Consider the following 18,073-nt stretch of genomic DNA (forward strand, 5'->3'; position numbering starts at 1 on the left):
AAAGCAAGCATGTGGCAGGGAGGGTCTGCAGAGGTCTCTGCATGCGGTGTGGGCCTCAGGACCTGCCCTGCAGAGAGAGCGCAAGACTTACCCCCAGGACGGGAGCCAGGGTGGGATTTATCGTTGGGGCACCCTGCACTAAGGTGGTCTGTGAGGCATGTCTCACTCCAGACATAGTAGCTCTCTCTCCCTGGGCATGGGAGGGGCGTGTCCCTGCTGAGCCACCTGCCAGGTGAGTTATCTGGATCTGGTACAGTTTTCTTGAGCCTGAGGTTCCTCGGGGACTGCAGGCACAGCCCCAGCCTCTCTTCTTCCAACCCTGGTAGCTTTACTGTGTTAGCTACTGGGGCTCTGTCTCACGTGAGGGTGTCTTTGAGCCAGAGTTCATCTGTGGAAGCAGTGCGTGGTGTGAAGACACCGTGGTCCTCTGTGGTCCTGGGGCCTGGCATCCACAGCCGCCCCGCACATGTCCAGCCAGCCAGCTGCCGGCTCCAGGGCCTCGGTCAGACCCCAGCAGTGTTTGTTAGAAGGGCAGGGCTCTTCAAAAACTTTTAAAAACCTATTTCAGTCCCCGAAGGGAAAATGTAACCTCCTTCCTCCTCCCGAGCCCGTCCGTGGCCCGTCCCTGCCCTCACTGGCTGCTGTGTCCCTCTCCCAGCAGAGCGACGACTCCTCGGACGAGGGCTCCCTGCACATCGACACGGACGCCAGGCCCGGCCGCAACACCAAAGTGAAGAAGGAGGGCGGGAGCTCGGCGGCCGGCATCCTGGACCTGCTGCAGGCCAGCGAGGAGGTCGGCGCCCTGGAGTACAACCCCGGCAGGTGGGCCCCGCGCAGCAGCAGCACCTGCAGGGCGGCGAGGGGGCAGGCCACGGCCAGGCCTGGGCCACGGCGCAGGGGCTGGTGACGGGCTGACCCCTGGCGTGGGCAGACGGGCACGCTAAAGGGCAGCGACGCTGGCCCGGCCAGCCTCTGTCCCAGAGAACGAGTTGGTGCCACGGGGCTTTGTATTCAACCAAGGGCTGGGCTTCATTGCTCTTCTGTGGTCCCAGTGAGATTCTCTCTGAATCACGGGCTCTTAGTTTTGTTTTTGAACACTGAGACTGTTGTTTTTCATGTGGAAATTTTACAGGAATTTCTACGTGTCCAACAGACAGGTAACTGAGGGGGTGGGGCCTGTAGCCTCCTCTGAGGCACACCGGGCCCGTGCAGGGGTCCCAGCTGCAGACTCCCGCTGCACACAGGGGAAGCTGAGACGCCGCTTGCACAGCTTGCCCTTGGCCATGACAGTAGCAAGCGGCAGAGGCAGGCCAGACGCCCCGTCCACCCTACTCCAGAGCCTGAGCCCAGGGTTTCCAGAGGGGTGGCCAGAGCTGGGTCACACTGTCTGGGCACGAGCAGCTGGTCCCTTATGCAGCTGGAGTGACTTGGCCTGAGGAAGGCAGGGCCCATATGGCCTTTCAGCCCCAGGCCTGCCCAGTCCCCCCAGATCTGTCTCTGAGACTCTGGTTTCCGGAATCATGACCCAGGGCTGCACTGTTGCCCCCTCAGCACAGCGCCGAGGGCTGTTCCGTGGGCAAGTGGAGGCCACAGGTCAGGCCTGCTTTTAGACAGATGGCGGCTCTTAGGCAAGACAGATTAAGGGCTTGACTGAAAGGAGCGTTTGCTAAATCAGTTGGCTGTATTTTATTTCATAAATGACTATTTTGCATGCATATTATTCTCTTGTGGTGTTGAACATAAAAAGCTAGCCAAAAGATGCTTTCTTTTAATAGGAGTGAAGTGAGACTGAGGCTTCCCCAGTGCTCAGGGCGCAGATGCCTGGCTGGCATCAGGTGGCTTCTGTCCGTGCTCAGGCACCCTTGCTGCCGAGACGAGTCAGCAGCTGGGAGGTGAAGCCTGGCTGTGAGCCGCTGCCCCTGTCCGCCCCTACAGTGCTGCCTGTGTTCTGGGAACAGGTGTGCACTAGCTGACACCTTGGTGACTGGCCTCAGCCAGGGGGGCCTCCCAGATACCCTGGGTCCCCATGAGGTCCGTGGAGAGACCTGGGCACAGAGTATGCCCGAGGCCACCCAAGATGAGGGAAGACAGGGCTGAGAGCCTTAGCCTGGGGCCACCAGGTGGTTCGTCCTGGGCACCTGGGGACTTGTAGGGGCCTGGAGAGGGGACGCAGGCAGGGGAGGGCTTCATGCCCACTTCTGTGAGGAGGCGCTGTGTCCTGGGCTCCTGGCTGTCAGTCTCAGCCCAGGAGGGGGGCCCATGTGTGGATATGCTGCCCACCAGAAACACGGAGGCCTCCCAGCCCGTGCCGGGGAGCAGGCCCTGCACACGCTGCGTGTGTCCTCACACATGGGCGCACGTGCACACGTGCCTGCCGGGGCCTGGGAGGCTGCCGCCCCCTCAGCCCACCGCAGGCAGTTCCTCTTCCAGAGTCACCCGTTTGGAGCATGGGTCAGTTTTGATGGTCCACTTGCTCTGTTTTAAGTACTGGCTGTTTGGAAAAAACAGCTGAAGAAAATGGAGGAAAATATGTTAATTTCTTGTGGCTGGTTTGCTTAGTGTTTACTGCTAGGGGAAAAAGGAGAAGATTTTGGTATGCTAATTGGAGGATTAAAGTATTATTTTCCATGCTGACTGGTTAAACTTTGCTCATTGATTCACCCGAGACCCCCGTGGACAGGCGGGGCCGGCCAGGCGTGCGGTTCCCAGCTCATGGCAGCTGAGCCCAGATGGCTTGGTGGGGGTTGCTTGCTTCCGTGCTAGGTCTGGCGGGGGCCCCACCGTGTGTGTTGGACCCTCTCGGTGGGTGTCCTGGCCCCCACGGCGGGGGTGTAGGCCGCTCACCCTCCAGTCTGTCTGGGCCGTGCCGGCAGGTGAGGGCCGGGGCAGGCCGGTCTGGAGGGTGCAGGGCGAGTGGCCTTCTCTTGTTGGCTCCTGAGCTGGGGCTGGGAAGGACCTGCTCCCGGTGAGGCCGGCGAGGGCCATGCAGAGTGGTAACGCCAGGGCAGGCACTGGCCTGCAGCACCGCGGTACGCGTGGCACAGGCAGTGCAGGGCACCGCCACGCTGGGGCAGCTCCAGCAGCGTCTTCCGGGGAACTCTCCAGGGCAGTGTGACCACATCTCATGTCCCATTGCTGTGGCTCTGGCACCTCAGTCCTGCTCAGTTCCAGGGAAACCCCAAAACACGTTGCTGTCCAGTGCGTCTCGGGCAGGGCCTGGGCGGTGGCGTTTGTGCAGTGCTGCAGTGAGGGACACCTCCCCAGGCTCTGGGCAAAGTCCCTCTGAGTCGGCTGGACCCTCAGAGAGCTGGGGCCTGGGCCTGTGCACTAGCCCTCGCAGACCAAGCGCACCTCGCCAGCCCCAGGCCCACAGGGCCACCTCTGCGCCAGTGTTCACTGGGGCTCCCTGTCCCTGCCCTGCTCCGGCAGAGCCGCAGCCATGGAGCCCTCTCACTTCTGAGTAGCAGCTTGTCTGGGTCCCTGGTGAGGCACTGCCCTGGGCGCCTCAGCCCATTTCTGGTGACGCTTGGGAGGGCACAGACCCACCAATCTGGGGTGGCCTCCGGTGACTGCCTTGGCCTCTTCTTCCTCATCTCACCTGTGTGCTGTGAGGTGAGCACAGCACCAGGGCACACCCGCAGCCACTCCTGGCCAGCGTTCTGCTCCTGGGTTCCTCGCAGGCCCATCTCTTTCTTAGCTGCCCTCGTCTCACGAAGGCTCGTGATCCTTTCTCTTCTGCATGGTCTTCCTGAAATACTTCCAGTACTTCTTGGAAGTAGGGTCTGGGGCAAAAGGACAGGGGATGGGTGCTTGAGAGAGGTTGATGCACATGCATCTCCTGGGAGGGAATGGCAGGTACCTGCATGCCTGAGTCTGGGACCAAGAGCACCTGGATGCAGTGACAGGTGTGGCTGGGCCTGACTGGTGGCAGGGCCTCCCCCACAGGCTGGGGATGGCTGCCCTGTCCTGGGTTGGGCCAGGTTTGGGCTGCAGGGCAGTGGGCAAGGGTGAGGGCTAGAATGGGATGCTGCAGGGGTCACCGCTGGCCTGGCCTGCGCGAGGTGTGGGGAAATTGTGCGCTCCCCCGTCCTGGCCGCACACAGCATCTGGAGCCAGGGAAGACCGACCACCCCTGACTGAGAATTTTGGGAAGGGGCTGGGCACTGGTGCTTTTAAGCTGCCCAGGCAGTCGTGGTGCACGGATGGATGGCGGTCCTGGCTGCAGGAGCATGGGCTGGGGTGGTGTAGGCCACATGAGGAGGCCAGAGCTGGGCCCTGGGAGGGTCTGGTGGGGATGGGAGGAAGCCCCCTGAGAAGCCCAGGACTTGGCCTTGAGGCGTCTCACTGTCCAGCAGTATCAGGACCCTGGCCCTGGGTGCGGACAGTGGTCACCTTATCCTACCCCTCCCTGAGCCCAGGCAGGCCGATCACACACTGGGCATTTTAGAAGCTCCTTCTGGAAAGAGGGGATCAAGTGCAGCCAGGAGGAGGTGGAGGCACAGACATGGGGCCGGGAGAGCACAGGCCAGGTGTTGTCCTGCCTGGAGCTGAGGGCAGTGGGGGATGGGGGTGAAGAGAAAGCCCCTGGGTCTGTGTGGAGGCTGCCACAGAGGGCTGAGCTTGGGCAAGCTGAGGTGCAGCTGTGCTTGTCCAGGTGCAGGTTTGGGTGCAGGCATGGGTGCAGGTACAGGTGTGGGTGCAGGTGTGGTTGCAGGCACAGGTGTAGTGCAGATGTGGGTGCAGGTGCGGGTGTGGGTGTGGTGCAGGTGCAGGTGTGGTACAGGTGCAGGTGTGGTGCAGGTGTGGGTGTGGTGCAGGTGTGGGTGTGGTTCAGGTGTGGGTGCAGGTGCAGGTGTGTGGGTGTGGTTCAGGTGTGGGTGCAGGTGCAGGTGTGGGTGTGGTTCAGGTGTGGGTGCAGGTGTGGTGCAGGTGCAGGTGTGGGTGTGGTGCAGGTGCAGGTGTGGAGTTGGTAAAAAGGTGCAGACCACTGGGGAGAATGTGTGCCATGGGAGGGAGAGGGCTATGCTGCCTCACCTCAGGGTGGCGTATGCGAAGTTAGGGGGAAGGGATGCCCAGTACTGGGGTTGAAGATGGGGTCTGCGGTGGTGTGAGAGGCACAGGGTGGCCCGAAGGGGTACACAGAGTGGCTAGGTGTGCAGGAGGGAGGCTGAGTCAGCTTCCCAGCTTTAAGGAGACAGAGCCCAGAGTGTGACCATGCGTGGGCCTGGACCTTCCCTTCCATTGCCGTCCTCCCGTGTGTCTCGTCTGCATGCCCATCTCTGTCCCCAGGCCTCCAGCCCTCCCCGTGGAATGTGGGTGGGTAAGCAGGGAATTCATCAGGTCGCCCTCTCCACTCCACGCTCCCTGCTGGCCACCGGGCCAGGAGTTTGCGCAGGCCGTGGGCCAAGGGCCACGGGCTGAGTGCCTGTCTCCCTGTGCCCCCAGCCAGCCCCCGGCCTCCCCCAGCACGCAGGAAGCCATTCAGGGAATGCTGTCCATGGCCAACCTGCAGGCCTCCGACTCCTGCCTGCAGACCACCTGGGGCGCTGGCCAGGCCAAGGGGAGCTCGCTGGCGGCCCACAGCACCCGGAAGAACGGGGGCAGCGGCGGCAAGAGCGTGGGCAAGCGGCTGCTGAAGAGGGCCGCCAAGAACAGCCTGGACCTGGACGACTATGAGGAGGAGCAGGACCACCTGGATGCCTGCTTCAAGGACTCAGAATACGGTGAGTGCTGCACTGCCTGGGGCGGGGCTAGCACCCACTTGGGAGGCCTCTCTGAGGGCTGTGGCCGCTGGGAGCTCAGCCTGGGGCCTGGGGAGCTGGGCCCTCTTTTGTTTTGAGGTGTGATTCACTGACCATAAAATCCACCCTTTAAAAGCATGCAGTTCAGTGGTCTCGAGTGTATTTAGAGGCACATGCAACTGTGGCAGCAGTCAGTTTTAGAACATTTCATCACCCCAAGAGGAAACTCTGTCCCCATTAGCAGCCCCTGGCAACCACGAATCCACTTTGTCTCTGTACGTTGCCTGTTCTGGACTTTTGTGTACTCATACAGTGTGTGTCCTTTTGTGACTGGCTTATTTCACTTAACATAGTCTTCAAGGTTCATTCATGCTGTTGAAATGCCAGCGTTCCCTTGCTCTGCGAGGCTAAGTGCTGCTCCACCGCGTGGGCCGACCACGTTTGCCCATTCATCCCACGGTGAACGCTGGGCTTGCTTCTGCCTTTTGGCGTCTGTGACTGGCCATGGGCCTATGGTGCTTCCATCCCCTTGGTTGTATTCTTAGGAGGACAACTGCTGGGTCATAGGCCACTGTGTATTAATCATCAGGCTTCTGAGGACCTGCCCACCTGGTTTCCACACAGCTGCACCATTTTGCACTCACAGGGCTTTGAGATCTTCACATCACTCACTCTGTCTCCATGTAAGAGGGAGAGGTCAAGGCCCAGTGTGGCGCTGTGGCTGGCACCTGAGGTCAGGCTGTTAGGTAGCACCCAGCTGTGGCTCTGGCCTCCACGCTAGGCATAGTCCTCACCACCCCCCAGAGCTGGACAGTCTGGCTTGGGGCCAGGCCCTGGAGGAGCGACTTTGGCCACATCAAAGGGGTCTGGAGATAGAGGACCTGCCTCCATGCCGCTGCCAACCCCTGGGGAGCATTCCGTGCCCCACGGGTGTGCCAGCACAGGGCCCCTGTTCCCAGGGCCAGCACACGGTGGCTCACTAAGTTCAGACCCTTCCCTGACACCATTCTTATGGTCAGAGCCAAGGAGTTTGGCGGCATGGAGGCTGGAGGCTGGCTGTGACTGGGAGAGCCACGTGTTCATGCTACTGTCCCAGCAGACCTCCTGCGAGTGAGGCTGGCTCTGCCACATCTGGTAGACAGATTTGGGCTTCTCAGCAGGGCCTGCCCTGGTTTGACAAACAGACTTGCAGCAAAGTGAACTCCTGTTTTCTGGGCTCTTCCTAGGTGTGGAACTCTAGGCCCTTCTTGCCTCCTCCAGAATCTCAGGTCCCGGGGGTTCCTTGGCGGGCGAAAGACCACAGCCTGTAGTGCAGGGTGGCCCTCGGCTCGGGGAGGGCCATCGGCAAGTCGCCATGTTGGGGCAGCTCCCCACCAGCCAAGGTCCTGCTGTGCAAGGGCCCCCCACCGAGCCTCGCCGGCAGGTCTGGGGGCCTTCAAGCCCACCCGGGTCCGTGGACGGTGAATGTTTCCTCCGATGACACCGGGCGGGCTGGGGCGGGCGAGCTGGCCGGGTGCGTGTCTGTGCCCTCTTGTCTGGAGAGTCCCACTTCAGAATGGTCTCCAGGCGCCTGTGCTCTTCCGGGGGACGTCCTCACCGCAGGCAGCTCCCTTGCTCTTGATGGTGGCCCGAGGATGGGCCCTGGGGTGGCCCTGGGGTGCCGGTGGCCCAGGCTCTGCCCAGCAGCTCAGGGGCCTGGCCTTCCCTTTGCCTCCCCTAGTGTACCCCTCTCTGGAGTCCGATGAAGACAACCCTGTCTTCAAGTCCCGGTCAAAGAAGAGGAAAGGCTCCGACGACGCTCCCTACAGCCCAACAGGTAGTGCTGGGCCGACACCCGTACGCACCGTGAGCTCGCTGCTGCTCCGCCCGAGAAAGTGGGTCCGCCCTGTGCCGGCCGTCCCCGCGGCTGGGCACTCGTCCTGCCAGGGACGGCGAGCTGCCTGCAGAGACGTGCGGAGGCTCTGCTGTGCTTCTTGGCACCTCCGAGCCCAGACGCGCTTCTCCGCAGCCCCTGCTCAGGAGCCTTCACCCCTCGGGCCAGCCCCTCCACGCCAGTGTCTTCCTCGCCGAGCAGCTCTGACAGTCACCTTTGTGTGTGGTGGCACCACCCACTCTTGCCGCCTGCCCGCCCTGCCTGTCTTGCAGGGACTCTTGGGCTCTGCCTGTGGAGACTGCGATGTGGCGTTGTCCCCTTGGGGTGGGGCACCAGCCCTGCTCTGATGTGGCTTCACATCCAGGGAGCTCGGTGCTCGGGCCCAGCTGGCCACGGGGCCGGGCTGTGGGGGGATGAGAAAGTCCCCAAAAGGAGGCTGGAGAGGCTGCGGCTGGCAGCTTGAGGGGACTGGCCCTTCTCTTCCGCAGCAAGGGTTGGCCCATCGGTGCCAAGACAGGACAGGCCTGTGCGTGAGGGTACCCGAGTGGCCTCCATCGAGACCGGGCTGGCAGCCGCTGCAGCCAAGCTGTCCCAGCAGGTGAGGAGGGCTAAGCGAGGGGGACACCACAGCCAGGCCCCGATACCACGCACAGACCACCTGGGTTGGGGGCTGTCACAGGCTTGGGGACGTTTGCTTATACAGTGCACCAATTCCTCCTCTTCCCAAATTCCCTGTAGGTGGGGGCAGGGGAGCTGGGAACGGACAGCCTGCGCCCTGACACAGGACAGTCCCTCCTTGCTGAGGCTGGGCTGCTCTCAGGGGAGGGAGGCCCCTCAGGAGACCGAGTGGGGCTCTCCCCCGCTCCTGGCGATTCCAGTGTTTCCGAGTCTCCTCACGGCTGGGAGACCGGGTTCCCTCTGCACACGCCCCTTCCTTCCAGTCTCGTGTGCCACCTTCTGCTCCTCCCAGCTCAGAAAAGGGGGGTCCTAGAGCCTCAGGTATCTCCTGGACCAGGCCTGACACCATTTGGGTGCCCATGGGGGTTAATAGGATCAAAGAGAATATTGTTCCAGGACCAAGAGACCATGGCAGCTCAGAGGGGGCTGAGGTGCCTGTCCTACAGGCCCAACTGCTGGGTAAACTCACCTGGAGTGGCAGGCCAGGCCAGCTGCCCCCAGCTCCGGTGCCATGTCCCCACGACTGCCTGTGAACGAGGGTGGCCCAGGTTCAGGCCTCAAGCCCCCGCTGCCAGCAGTGCTGTGTGGGTCCCCAGCAAGGCGCGGGCTGCTCCGCCGCCCTGAGTGGGCGTGTGGCAGGCTGCCCTCCTTATCGCGCCTGTGTGCTTTGTTCACAGGAGGAGCAGAAAAGTAGGAAAAAAAAGAGCACCAAGAGGAAGCTGACTCCAAACACCGCCTCCCCCTCCCCCTCGGCCTCGGCCTCCGCCTCCATCTCCATCTCTGCCGGTACCACCTCAGCCTCCACCACGCCAGCCTCCACCACCCCGGCCTCCACCACCCCAGCCTCCGCCACCCCGGCCTCCACCACACCGGCCTCCACCAGCACGGCCAGCAGCCAAGCTTCACAGGAGGGCAGCTCGCCCGAGCCGCCCCCCGAGTCTCACAGCAGCAGCCTGGCTGACCACGAGTACACAGCAGCTGGCGCCTTCGCGGGGGCCCAAGCCGGCCGCGCCTCCCAGCCCATGGCCCCCGGGGTGTTTCTCACACAGAGGCGGCCCTCGGCGTCCTCCCCCAGCAGCAACAGCAGCAGCAGCGCCGCCAAAGGTAGGCGCCTGCCGGCCCCGCGCCCGCGCCCGCGCCAGGCTCGCAGCCCCCACCCGCAGCCGCCCGCGCCAGGCTCGCAGCCCCCACCCGCAGCCGCCCGCGCCAGGCGCCCCCGCCAGGCCCACCCGCAGCCGCCGCCGAGGTAGAGGGCAGCACCTCTGCTGGGAGGCGCCGGGCCCCAGGATGGCAGGTGGCTTTGGCCGGGGTGGCCGCCTCCCAGCACCAGCATGTCCCACAGCGCAGGCGCGAGCACTCCCACGCCGCCTGCGCAGACGCTCAGGGCCGCTGTGCTGCGCCCGGGCCGGCTGCCGACAGTGGCTCCCAAGGGGCCTCACTGCCAGGGGTGGGCCAGCACCCTCACATCCTCCTCGTGATGCCGCCGGAGCGGGTCTGCCCCACTTGCCATGGCCCCGGCGGACGCAGCCTCTGAGCTGGCCTCCTTGTTGGCCACGCGCGACTTCTGAGGGTGCGGAGCCCCGAGCTCGGCCTCACAGGCCATTTTACAGACAGGGGCTGCAGGCCGCCTGCTTGGGGTCACCAGGACCCCACCCCCGCACGCTGCTCCCCTTGCCATCTTACTCACCTTTGTTCTCTGTGTCCCTCCTCTATCCCCTTAGGAAAACGTACAAAAAAGGGCATGGCTACTGCCAAGCAGAGGCTTGGGAAAATTCTGAAAATTCATCGGAACGGGAAACTGCTCCTTTGAAGTCTGGAAAGCCAGGACACTGCTGCTCCGCTCAGGACCCCTGGAGCCCCGCGGAAACGTCCGCCCCCCGAGGAGGGCGGCCCGGCTGCCTCATCCAGGAGGGCCTCGCCTCCACACAGCCACCACTCCCCCTAAACGCGCGTCTGTCCCTTGAGCAGGAGGAGCGAACCACGCGTGGCCGTCCCTCGTTTTGAATATGGACATCCTTTCTCAAGTTGCTAAGAGTGACCAGCTCCTGAAAAGTGGCCCTGCCAGTTTGAGGACTATTTATTCCACTTTCAGGACAGCCTCTAGGCACCCGAGTGTGGGTATGATTGCAGGGCCTCCGCAGCTCTGCTGAGAGCACGAGTCCTTTGAGGAAGGCGGAGTGAGCCCATGCTCACCAGCCCCAGAGTTTGAGCTGGCCGCAGGCCGGTAGCCTCCAGAGGCTTAAAAAAAGGCAAAGAACACAGAAGGTGGAGGAGCAAGCAGGATGTTTATGTATCCCCTTCTCATCCTGAGTGATTCTCAAACAAGTCCAGAAAGCGCTCAGCTGGCAAGGAAGGATCTGCCCCGAGCTCCCTGGTGGCAGGTGGCAGGTGGCAGCAGGATGGTGGGTGTCTTGCCCTGAATGCCCAGGGGCATTTCTCGGGGGCCGCTAGGACTGGCAGCCAGGTCAGTGTATCAGCAGGCAGGGGAGCCATTGTGGGGTCCCCAGGAAAGGGCAAGGGCTCAGCCACGTCTTGGGGCCAGGGGCCCAGGCTAAGCCGAGTGGAGGGACCGGTCTAGCCCTGCTGGCTACCCTCCAGAGAAGCACTTCTCAGCCAAGGCACCCTGCCCTAGGACTGGCGGGGCAGGGACAGTGGCCAGGTGGCCTGAGGACACGTGGACGGCACTTCTCTATTCTCCCATGTCAGCGTGTGGTGTCACGTGCATGGGTTGTACCTGGACGGAGTGTCCACCCATCGACACGGAGGGGCTGGATTTGTTTCTCAGGCAATCCTGTATTTTAATTTTAGATGTATTTCCTGAAGCATATTTTTCATAGAATGTAGCATGTAAATAGCTTTTTAAATAACTTCTTTTTTATAAAAGTAAAAGTATCTTTAGGAATTTCTTTCTATAGAGTTCTTCATTAACATTTATACGAGTTTTTTGCTGAGTCTGATGGACAGTTGGGTTCTGATGCTTTTTCCTTTTCCTTTTCTTTTGTTATTATTTTTTTTCTTTTAGGAACTAAGGTATTGCCTGAAAAACAAGTGATGTCTGTGCAGCCTTATACTCTGTCTTTTCAGAAGCAAATAGTACACAAAAGATCTATTTCCGACACATTTTGAAGATGAATCTTCAACTTTAATACCAGCTCTTTGTTTTCCTTCTTGTATGATGAGGGGATTGGGGGATACAGTTATTTTACTAGCACCTTGTGAAGTGTTTCTGTGTTTTGTGATGCTGTAATTTATTAATGTTTGTAGCTTTTTATATTTGTACATTTCTTATGAGCTTTGTTTATATACCCATTACCTGGATGTTTTGTCCATGGGAAGAGGCAGCTTGGTGGAGCCTTATCCACTCCCACTTGTCCTGGTAGGAGGGACGCAGTCTCGAGGGCCCGCGGCTGGGAGCAGGGAAGTCTCGCAGGGCCCCAGGCTCACTCAGAACCGGTGATTTTAAAGTTTTCTTTATCCTGTCCTTGTTGAACATTTATATAATCTAACCCGGACATCAAGCTGTTCCCTCTCTCTCTCTCTCTCTTTCTTTTTAATTTTATTATTATTTGGCAACATGTACATTTCTAACAAAGTTTATCGTGGCTATTAAAGTGTTTTATTTCCCAGTTCATATTACTCTTGTATTGAGTCCATGAGGTCTAAGGCAACTTAGATCAAAGTTTTAAAAAAAGTAAAATATTTCAGGTTTTGTACAGGACCATGTCTGTGTCATTTCTGCCCAGTTGCGGTTGTCCACCCCAGCAAGGAGGGCGGCAGGAAAGGCCAGGCCAGGCCCCTGCTGCCAGTGTTTCTCATGGAAAGCGTCAGATTGCACCCCAAAGTCGCAGCGCCCTTGGCTGGCCGCAAGAGTGGTCAGAAGAGACCCTCGGCCATGGGGCCACAGCCTTTGAGACCCTGGCTCTGCCAGTCCCGGCCGTGAGGGTGTCCTCGCGAGGCCTCTAGAACATCCTCAGGGACTTGGGTGTGCGGTCTGGCTCTTGGTTCCTGAGCCCAGTGAATGCACACATGTGCCCCGACATGGGCTGGACACCCAGACACACTTAAGCGTGTGCACAGTTCCAGTCTAAATTCCACACTATTCACAATAAACAAAGAAAAATAGCCCTCACCCCCAACAGATATGCTCAAATGACAGGCAAGCAGGGAAGGGTGGCAAGTGCGGGGCAGGGTAAGCATTCGTGGTGCATGGCAGGCAGGGCTGCCGGGACAGGTGAGGCCCGGTTCTGGGTGGGGGTGCACACGTGGGGAGCGGTGGATGAGACAGACACAGGAATAACCTCAGGCCATTCAGGTGGTGCAGGTGAGGGTGAGAACTGAGGACTAATGTGGAGGCTGGACAGGCCTCCCCAGTGGGGCCCTGTCTGCTACACTCTTGCCCTGCAGTGGAAGCTAGACGTGGGAAGGGCTCCAACGTCCCCATAAGCTGGAGATGGGCAGTTGGCCTAGGTCGCCCAAGTTGCCCCAGCTTGCAGGTAGCTGAGCCAGGATAAGACCTGCCTGTCTCCACCCTGAGCAAGCCTGGAAGCAGGGCCCTCCAAGGGAGGCCCTGAGCAGAGAGCCCTGAGCTGCTGGACTTCTACCCCCAGAACTGAGACAGCGGTGGGTGTTGTTCTCAGCCCCTGTGTTTGTGGTAATTCACTAGGTGCCATTCATCATGCAGCACAGAAAATGAATAGAGGGTGTGACCTTGAGCCAGGCCTTGCTCCCTGAGCCATAGTTCTCCTGAGTCCCTGCTGGGTGCTCAGGGGAAATGCCCCTCACCACATACGGCAGCTGAGCCCTCAGGAGGGTCCCCTCCAGGACCCGTGGGCTGCAGGGTGGGTGTCCCAGTGCTGCCACCAGGTGGTGCCCAAGCCGTCCAGGCTGCTAGGCCTCTCACAGGGGCTGGGCCTGGGCACGCCCCCCCAAGCCACACCCCTGGAGCCCAGCAAGAGCCAGTGGCCTCTGCATACCCTGAGGCTTCCTGGGCAGCGCGCCTGTCCTTGCTCATATCCCCCAGGAGCCCCCACATCCTCTGCCTTGCAGCCCCTGGGAGAAAGAGCGCAGCCCCTTCCAGGCCCAGGCCGGGAAGCCCCTACCATACTCAGGCTGGCCAGACCCTGAGCCCAGCATCTTGATCTTGATGGTAGAGCTGCCTGGGTGCTGCTTGGGTCCACCCCTAGCCCAGTGTCTCTGTCAGGACTGGGAGCTGGGGCCCGGCTCTGGGAGGAGCTCCGCAGGCCACCCAGCACCTCCCAGGGCCCAGGCTCCGTCCTGCACTGGACTCCTGCCGGCCCAGTGTCTGGAGGTTCAGCCCTCACCGTGCACGGCGCAGCCTGTGTTTGAGGCAGTGGTGCAAGGATCCTGCCCACGTGAGGCGGCACAGGCCTGCATGCGAGGCTCTGCGTGCGCGCCTGCCACTGGGGAGCAGGAAGCCCGAGTGGCCCTGGCTGTGGCCCTCCTGGCTTTAATGCTCCTCCCCCGCCTGGTGTCAGTGCTGACAGCCCTGTGACAGTGAACTTGGGAGGGCGAGGTCCACAACACAGGTGGACCAGCAAAGGCCCAGGCTCCGCCCTGACTGCCGCACCCTTCCTCCGCAGGGCAGGCGTCTATGGAGGCCCCCACGGGACAGTGTGGTCCGTTCTTGCAGGCAGCAGCCTGGCTGGGACCTTCCCTTCGTCTGCCTCCAGGCCCCTGACACACGAAACCAGACTGCTCCTGACCATTGCGCTGTGAGGTGAAGCATCTGGGCGCTGGCACCACCATGCTGTCGGGGCAGTGCTGGGGGCACAGGATTCAGCAACTGGGTGCTGAGTTCCCGCTGGGAAGAGGGCCACTTCCCAGCAGCGGGTGGTTCCTGTGAAGCCTGGTGCGGGGACCTGCATAACCACACGGCCCAGCCCGGCTGTCCACAGCTCAGCCTGGTTCCGCAGCTTTCCCCAGCGCCTGCCGCGTCCTGGCGAGGTGCGGGGTACGGAGAACCTTCCCCGCTTCACTGGGGCCTGAGGCCAGCCACAGCCCAAGAGGGACGTGTGGTCACTGGCCCATCTTGCCTGGACGTCCACCAAAGGACGTCCAGGCAAGGAGCCTCAGAGGAGCCTCAGCTGCTCACAAGTGGAGCTGGACCCACAGTGTCACTGCGGCCTGTAGGCCGGGAGCGTGGTGTGTGGGGGAGACAAGCCCCAGGGGGTGTGCAGGTCTGTGGGGCTCCCTGGCACCGCCCCGCCCCGTGAAAGATGGAGATATTTCCAGCAACATGGGCAGAGACTGAGGCAGGCCAGCAGGGCCCTGGGCGGGCTGAACCAAGAGGAGGGGCTGGAAGGGTCAGAGCAGAGCCCCGGGGTCATCCACACAGGGGGTGCGGCAGGCGAGGGGCGCTTGGGCTGTGCGAGCAGACGGAATGGGCTGTCAGGCACCGCAGCCTGCTGCAGGTAGGCCACAGACAAAGGGCTCCCTGCCCCTGCGCCCACATCTCCATGCCTGGTGGGGAGCTGAGCGGTGCTGGCAGCTTGGTGTGCCCCGCAGGGGCGTGCCTGTCTAGGTGCTCGGATCCTTCAGCCCCAGCCGGACCCAGAGCCCCCTCCTGAACCCACAGTTGGCAAAAATGGGTCCCACTGTCAAGCCTGTGGGGCAATGCCCAGAACAACCACCAGGGGACAGGGCAGGGCTGGGAAAAGGTGGACAGTTGCTAGAGGTTATTTAGCGCCTGGGGCTGGGGTGGGTGCTGGGACATGGGCTAAGGGCAAACAGAAATGCCATTGTGAGCGTGCTGTGAGTGCCGGGGAGCAGATAGTAAAGTCAGATCTGCTTTACCCGTAGCAAGCACCTGTGGCCATGTTACTTGGTTTATGCTTCCCAATTGCTGTCGGAGGAGCAGATAGTAAAGTCAGATCTGCTTTACCCGTAGCAAGCACCTGTGGCCATGTTACTTGGTTTATGCTTCCCAATTGCTGTCGGAGGCAGATCCTACAAGCATCTCTCGTTCACTGACAAAGGACCGAGGCAGAGTCTCACAGCTGGTAGAGCAGGGATTCAGTGCAAACGGTTGGCTTAGCAGAGGGACCTGCAAGGGGGACCCTTCTGCAGGGTCGGTGGCCGGGAGGGCAGCTCCCAAGGCCCAGAGGAAGAGCACTGTGCTGGGCAGGGCAAGGGGTGACTCAGGTACAAGGGTCCCGCAGCAGGGACAACGTGCCCTTTCTGAGGACCACTGGAGCAGAGGAGCACCGAGGAGGAAGGCGTGAGGCGCAGAGCTCACCTAAGGGCGCCTACACCGTCCTTGTGCCACTCTCCCTCCATCATGAGGCTCTCGCCCTTCCCCAGGCCTTGCAGAGCCCCAGCTCCCTCCAGGTCCCTTTCCCCTGGACCCCTGTCCCTGGCCTGGCCTGGGCCTGGCCAGGGCTCTACAGCCCTCCAGACTCCGCACGACCCTGAGCAAGGAGCCTGCTGTGCAGATGGGGACAAAGAGGGAGGGCTTGTCAGGACACACGGCTGCCAAGGGTCTCTGCTCTCCTAGTCCAAGAGGCTGGACAAAGTGTGGGAGGGAGAGTTGAGAGGGGCCACTGTCCAGGCTTCAAAAATAAAAGATATTGCTGATTTAAAAATCCATAGGGTGTTCCCAGCCCGTGTTGAAAGCAGTGTCCTCAGTAATTCCCAGCGACAGCAGTGACATGGCATTCGGATCGAAGGCATCAGACACCAGGGTCTGATGAGTCTTGTACAGTGACTACACAGCCTGTGTGGCCACATTTCCCGAGTGCCTGCTGTGTGCTGGCCCCTTTCCATGGTCCCTGAGCCTCGGCCCCTCGAGGGGACACAGCTTGGTGGTGGGCTGGGAACGCTTCCGCCAGTCTGGTCTGAGAGGCCTCTCTGAGGAGGTGGCCTTTGGGAATAGCCCATGCAAAGGCCCTGAGGCCGGAGTGAGCTTGCTGAGGAGCAGCCAGGAGGCAGTGAGGTCAGGAGAGGGGCTTGAGAGCTCATTCCTTCCATCCCTTGGCAGGCCCTTACCCAGCCTGGCTGTGTGTAGCCTTGGGGGTGGCCTGGGCCTCCTCATCACCGAGGTGTCCCAAGGCCAACCTGCCCTGAGCTGCCAGCCCCCTGAGGGGCACTCCCCTACTCCTCTGCAGGCCTGTCCAGAAGGCCCGGGTCACCGCGTGACCTTGAGCAGGTCACTTTTCCTCTTGGGCCTCTTTCTCCATCTGCCTTCCTGATGGCGAGGATGCCCAGAGCTGAGGCAGGTGAGGGGTATCTCCTCCTGCGCCCTGACCTTTGTCCTCTCAGCCTCAGAAAGGGCCACACATCTGTGAGGGCCTGCAGGGCTGCCTCAGGCCACCAGGCCCCTCCCGAGGGGCTCTGCAGTGGGAGGTGGCTGTGCGGCGGCTGGAACCCGCGGCTCCTTCTCCCTGTGCAGCCGGCCCACGCCTAGGCATTTGCTCCTTTTCAATTTGGGGCTTCCGTATTTTGGAGTAAATCCTTTTCTCCCACAATTCACAGTTTTCATCCCCAGAGCCCTGGGGACAAGGGACGGGCCCTGCCGGGTGGGGTGCCGAGTGGGTGAGGGGAGCGAAGGCGGAGGCTGTCGGAGCCTGACAAACGGCCTCCGGAGAAGGCCTGGCCCCGCGGTCCCGCTCAGCGCTACCGCCCCAGGGCCTTTCCCAGACCGCCTCGTCCAAACAACCCAGGGATGCCACCTCGACAGAAAAATGATGCTGTTCCATTAACATCTGACACGGATTTGCAGGCCCCAAACAGATGAGCGAGCGTGTAAACACCCGGCCCCGCCGGCCTCCAGGCAGGATCCTCATAATTAATTGTCCCCTGCGGCCGCTCCCCCCCAAGGAGGCAGCCAGAGCTACTCCAAACGGCATCCCTCCCATCACCGTCTCTGCGAACAGCGGATGTGTGGGCGGCCCAGCAAGGAGCCGCAGGCAGGAAAGGCCTGCAGAAGGCCCAGGGTCGCCCCAGGGCTGCCAGGCGGCCGGGGTGTGGTGCGGTGGGTGCGGGGCCACCTGCCGGGCCACCTGCCAGCAGAGCGTGGTGCACCCTGCCCGCCTCTGGGACAAGCTCCTGGGCTGCCTGGCTGGGGGCGCAGCAGCACCGGCACTGCCTTTCGTCATTTCTACTCATTTCGGCTGATTTAATAAGTGCATGAGGCTGCCTCCACGTCAAGACATGCATCTTTTTGCCCTAAGGAGGGAGAATTTTTTCCATGTGTTGTCCAGAATCAGGAATGCCGTGTATGTACACCAATAATACATTTTGTCTGCTTGTCACAGGGAAATCTTACATAAATGTGCAGCAATTCACATATTTAGTAGAGTAAGCTCTGGCCTGCTACAGTCCCAGGAGCACATTTGTACTTCCTTCTTTTTGGGGTTCCTTTCTTTCAGAGTTTAGGAAAACTGCACGCCTTTGCCTCCAGGGGGCCATCTAGGGTCTCAGGGGCTCTGCTCTCCGGCTGGGGACCCTGGTTAGCTGTGACTCGGGCACAGTCATCTAGCCCCTGGGTGCCGCCAGGATTGCAGAGATAAAGCACCTTAGCTCAGTGCCAGGTTGGCAGTGTTTGCCGGGGTCATCGCTGCTCAAAACGCCGTCTGTCTCACCTTTAATCGGGGAATACAGCCCTCTGTCCTTACTACTTACTTTTAAAGCCACTTAAGGCTCCACTGTTGTGTTGCAATTCTCGGCGTGCTGGGAGCCCTGAGTAAACGCCCGCTGACGTCCGGGGGGTGGCACACAGATGCCACTCAGAAACGCGAGCCCGGGCGGGAGTCTGGGCAGCTCT

The 18,073-nt window shown here is 61.1% G+C and overlaps 1 protein-coding gene across 2 annotated transcripts in view; it reads left to right on the forward strand.

Moving 5' to 3' along the window:
* PHF2 (PHD finger protein 2) overlaps window positions 1–12,010 on the forward strand; it is a 97,996-nt gene extending 85,986 nt beyond the window's left edge. The window contains exons 17-22 of one of the 2 annotated variants that reach the window (XM_012738512.3): window positions 659–822; window positions 5,446–5,723; window positions 7,462–7,557; window positions 8,103–8,212; window positions 8,970–9,396; window positions 10,014–12,010. In XM_012738512.3, coding sequence (XP_012593966.1) covers window positions 659–822; window positions 5,446–5,723; window positions 7,462–7,557; window positions 8,103–8,212; window positions 8,970–9,396; window positions 10,014–10,102 — 1,164 coding nt within the window. In that variant the 3' untranslated portion in view covers window positions 10,103–12,010. The remainder of the gene's footprint in view (window positions 1–658; window positions 823–5,445; window positions 5,724–7,461; window positions 7,558–8,102; window positions 8,213–8,969; window positions 9,397–10,013) is intronic. The other variant, XM_012738513.3, reaches the window with a different exon arrangement.
* Window positions 12,011–18,073: the final 6,063 nt, after the last annotated feature.

Source organism: Microcebus murinus, chromosome 12 (genome assembly GCF_040939455.1).
Source record: "Microcebus murinus isolate Inina chromosome 12, M.murinus_Inina_mat1.0, whole genome shotgun sequence".
In the NCBI taxonomy this organism is placed as follows: Eukaryota; Metazoa; Chordata; class Mammalia; order Primates; family Cheirogaleidae; genus Microcebus; species Microcebus murinus.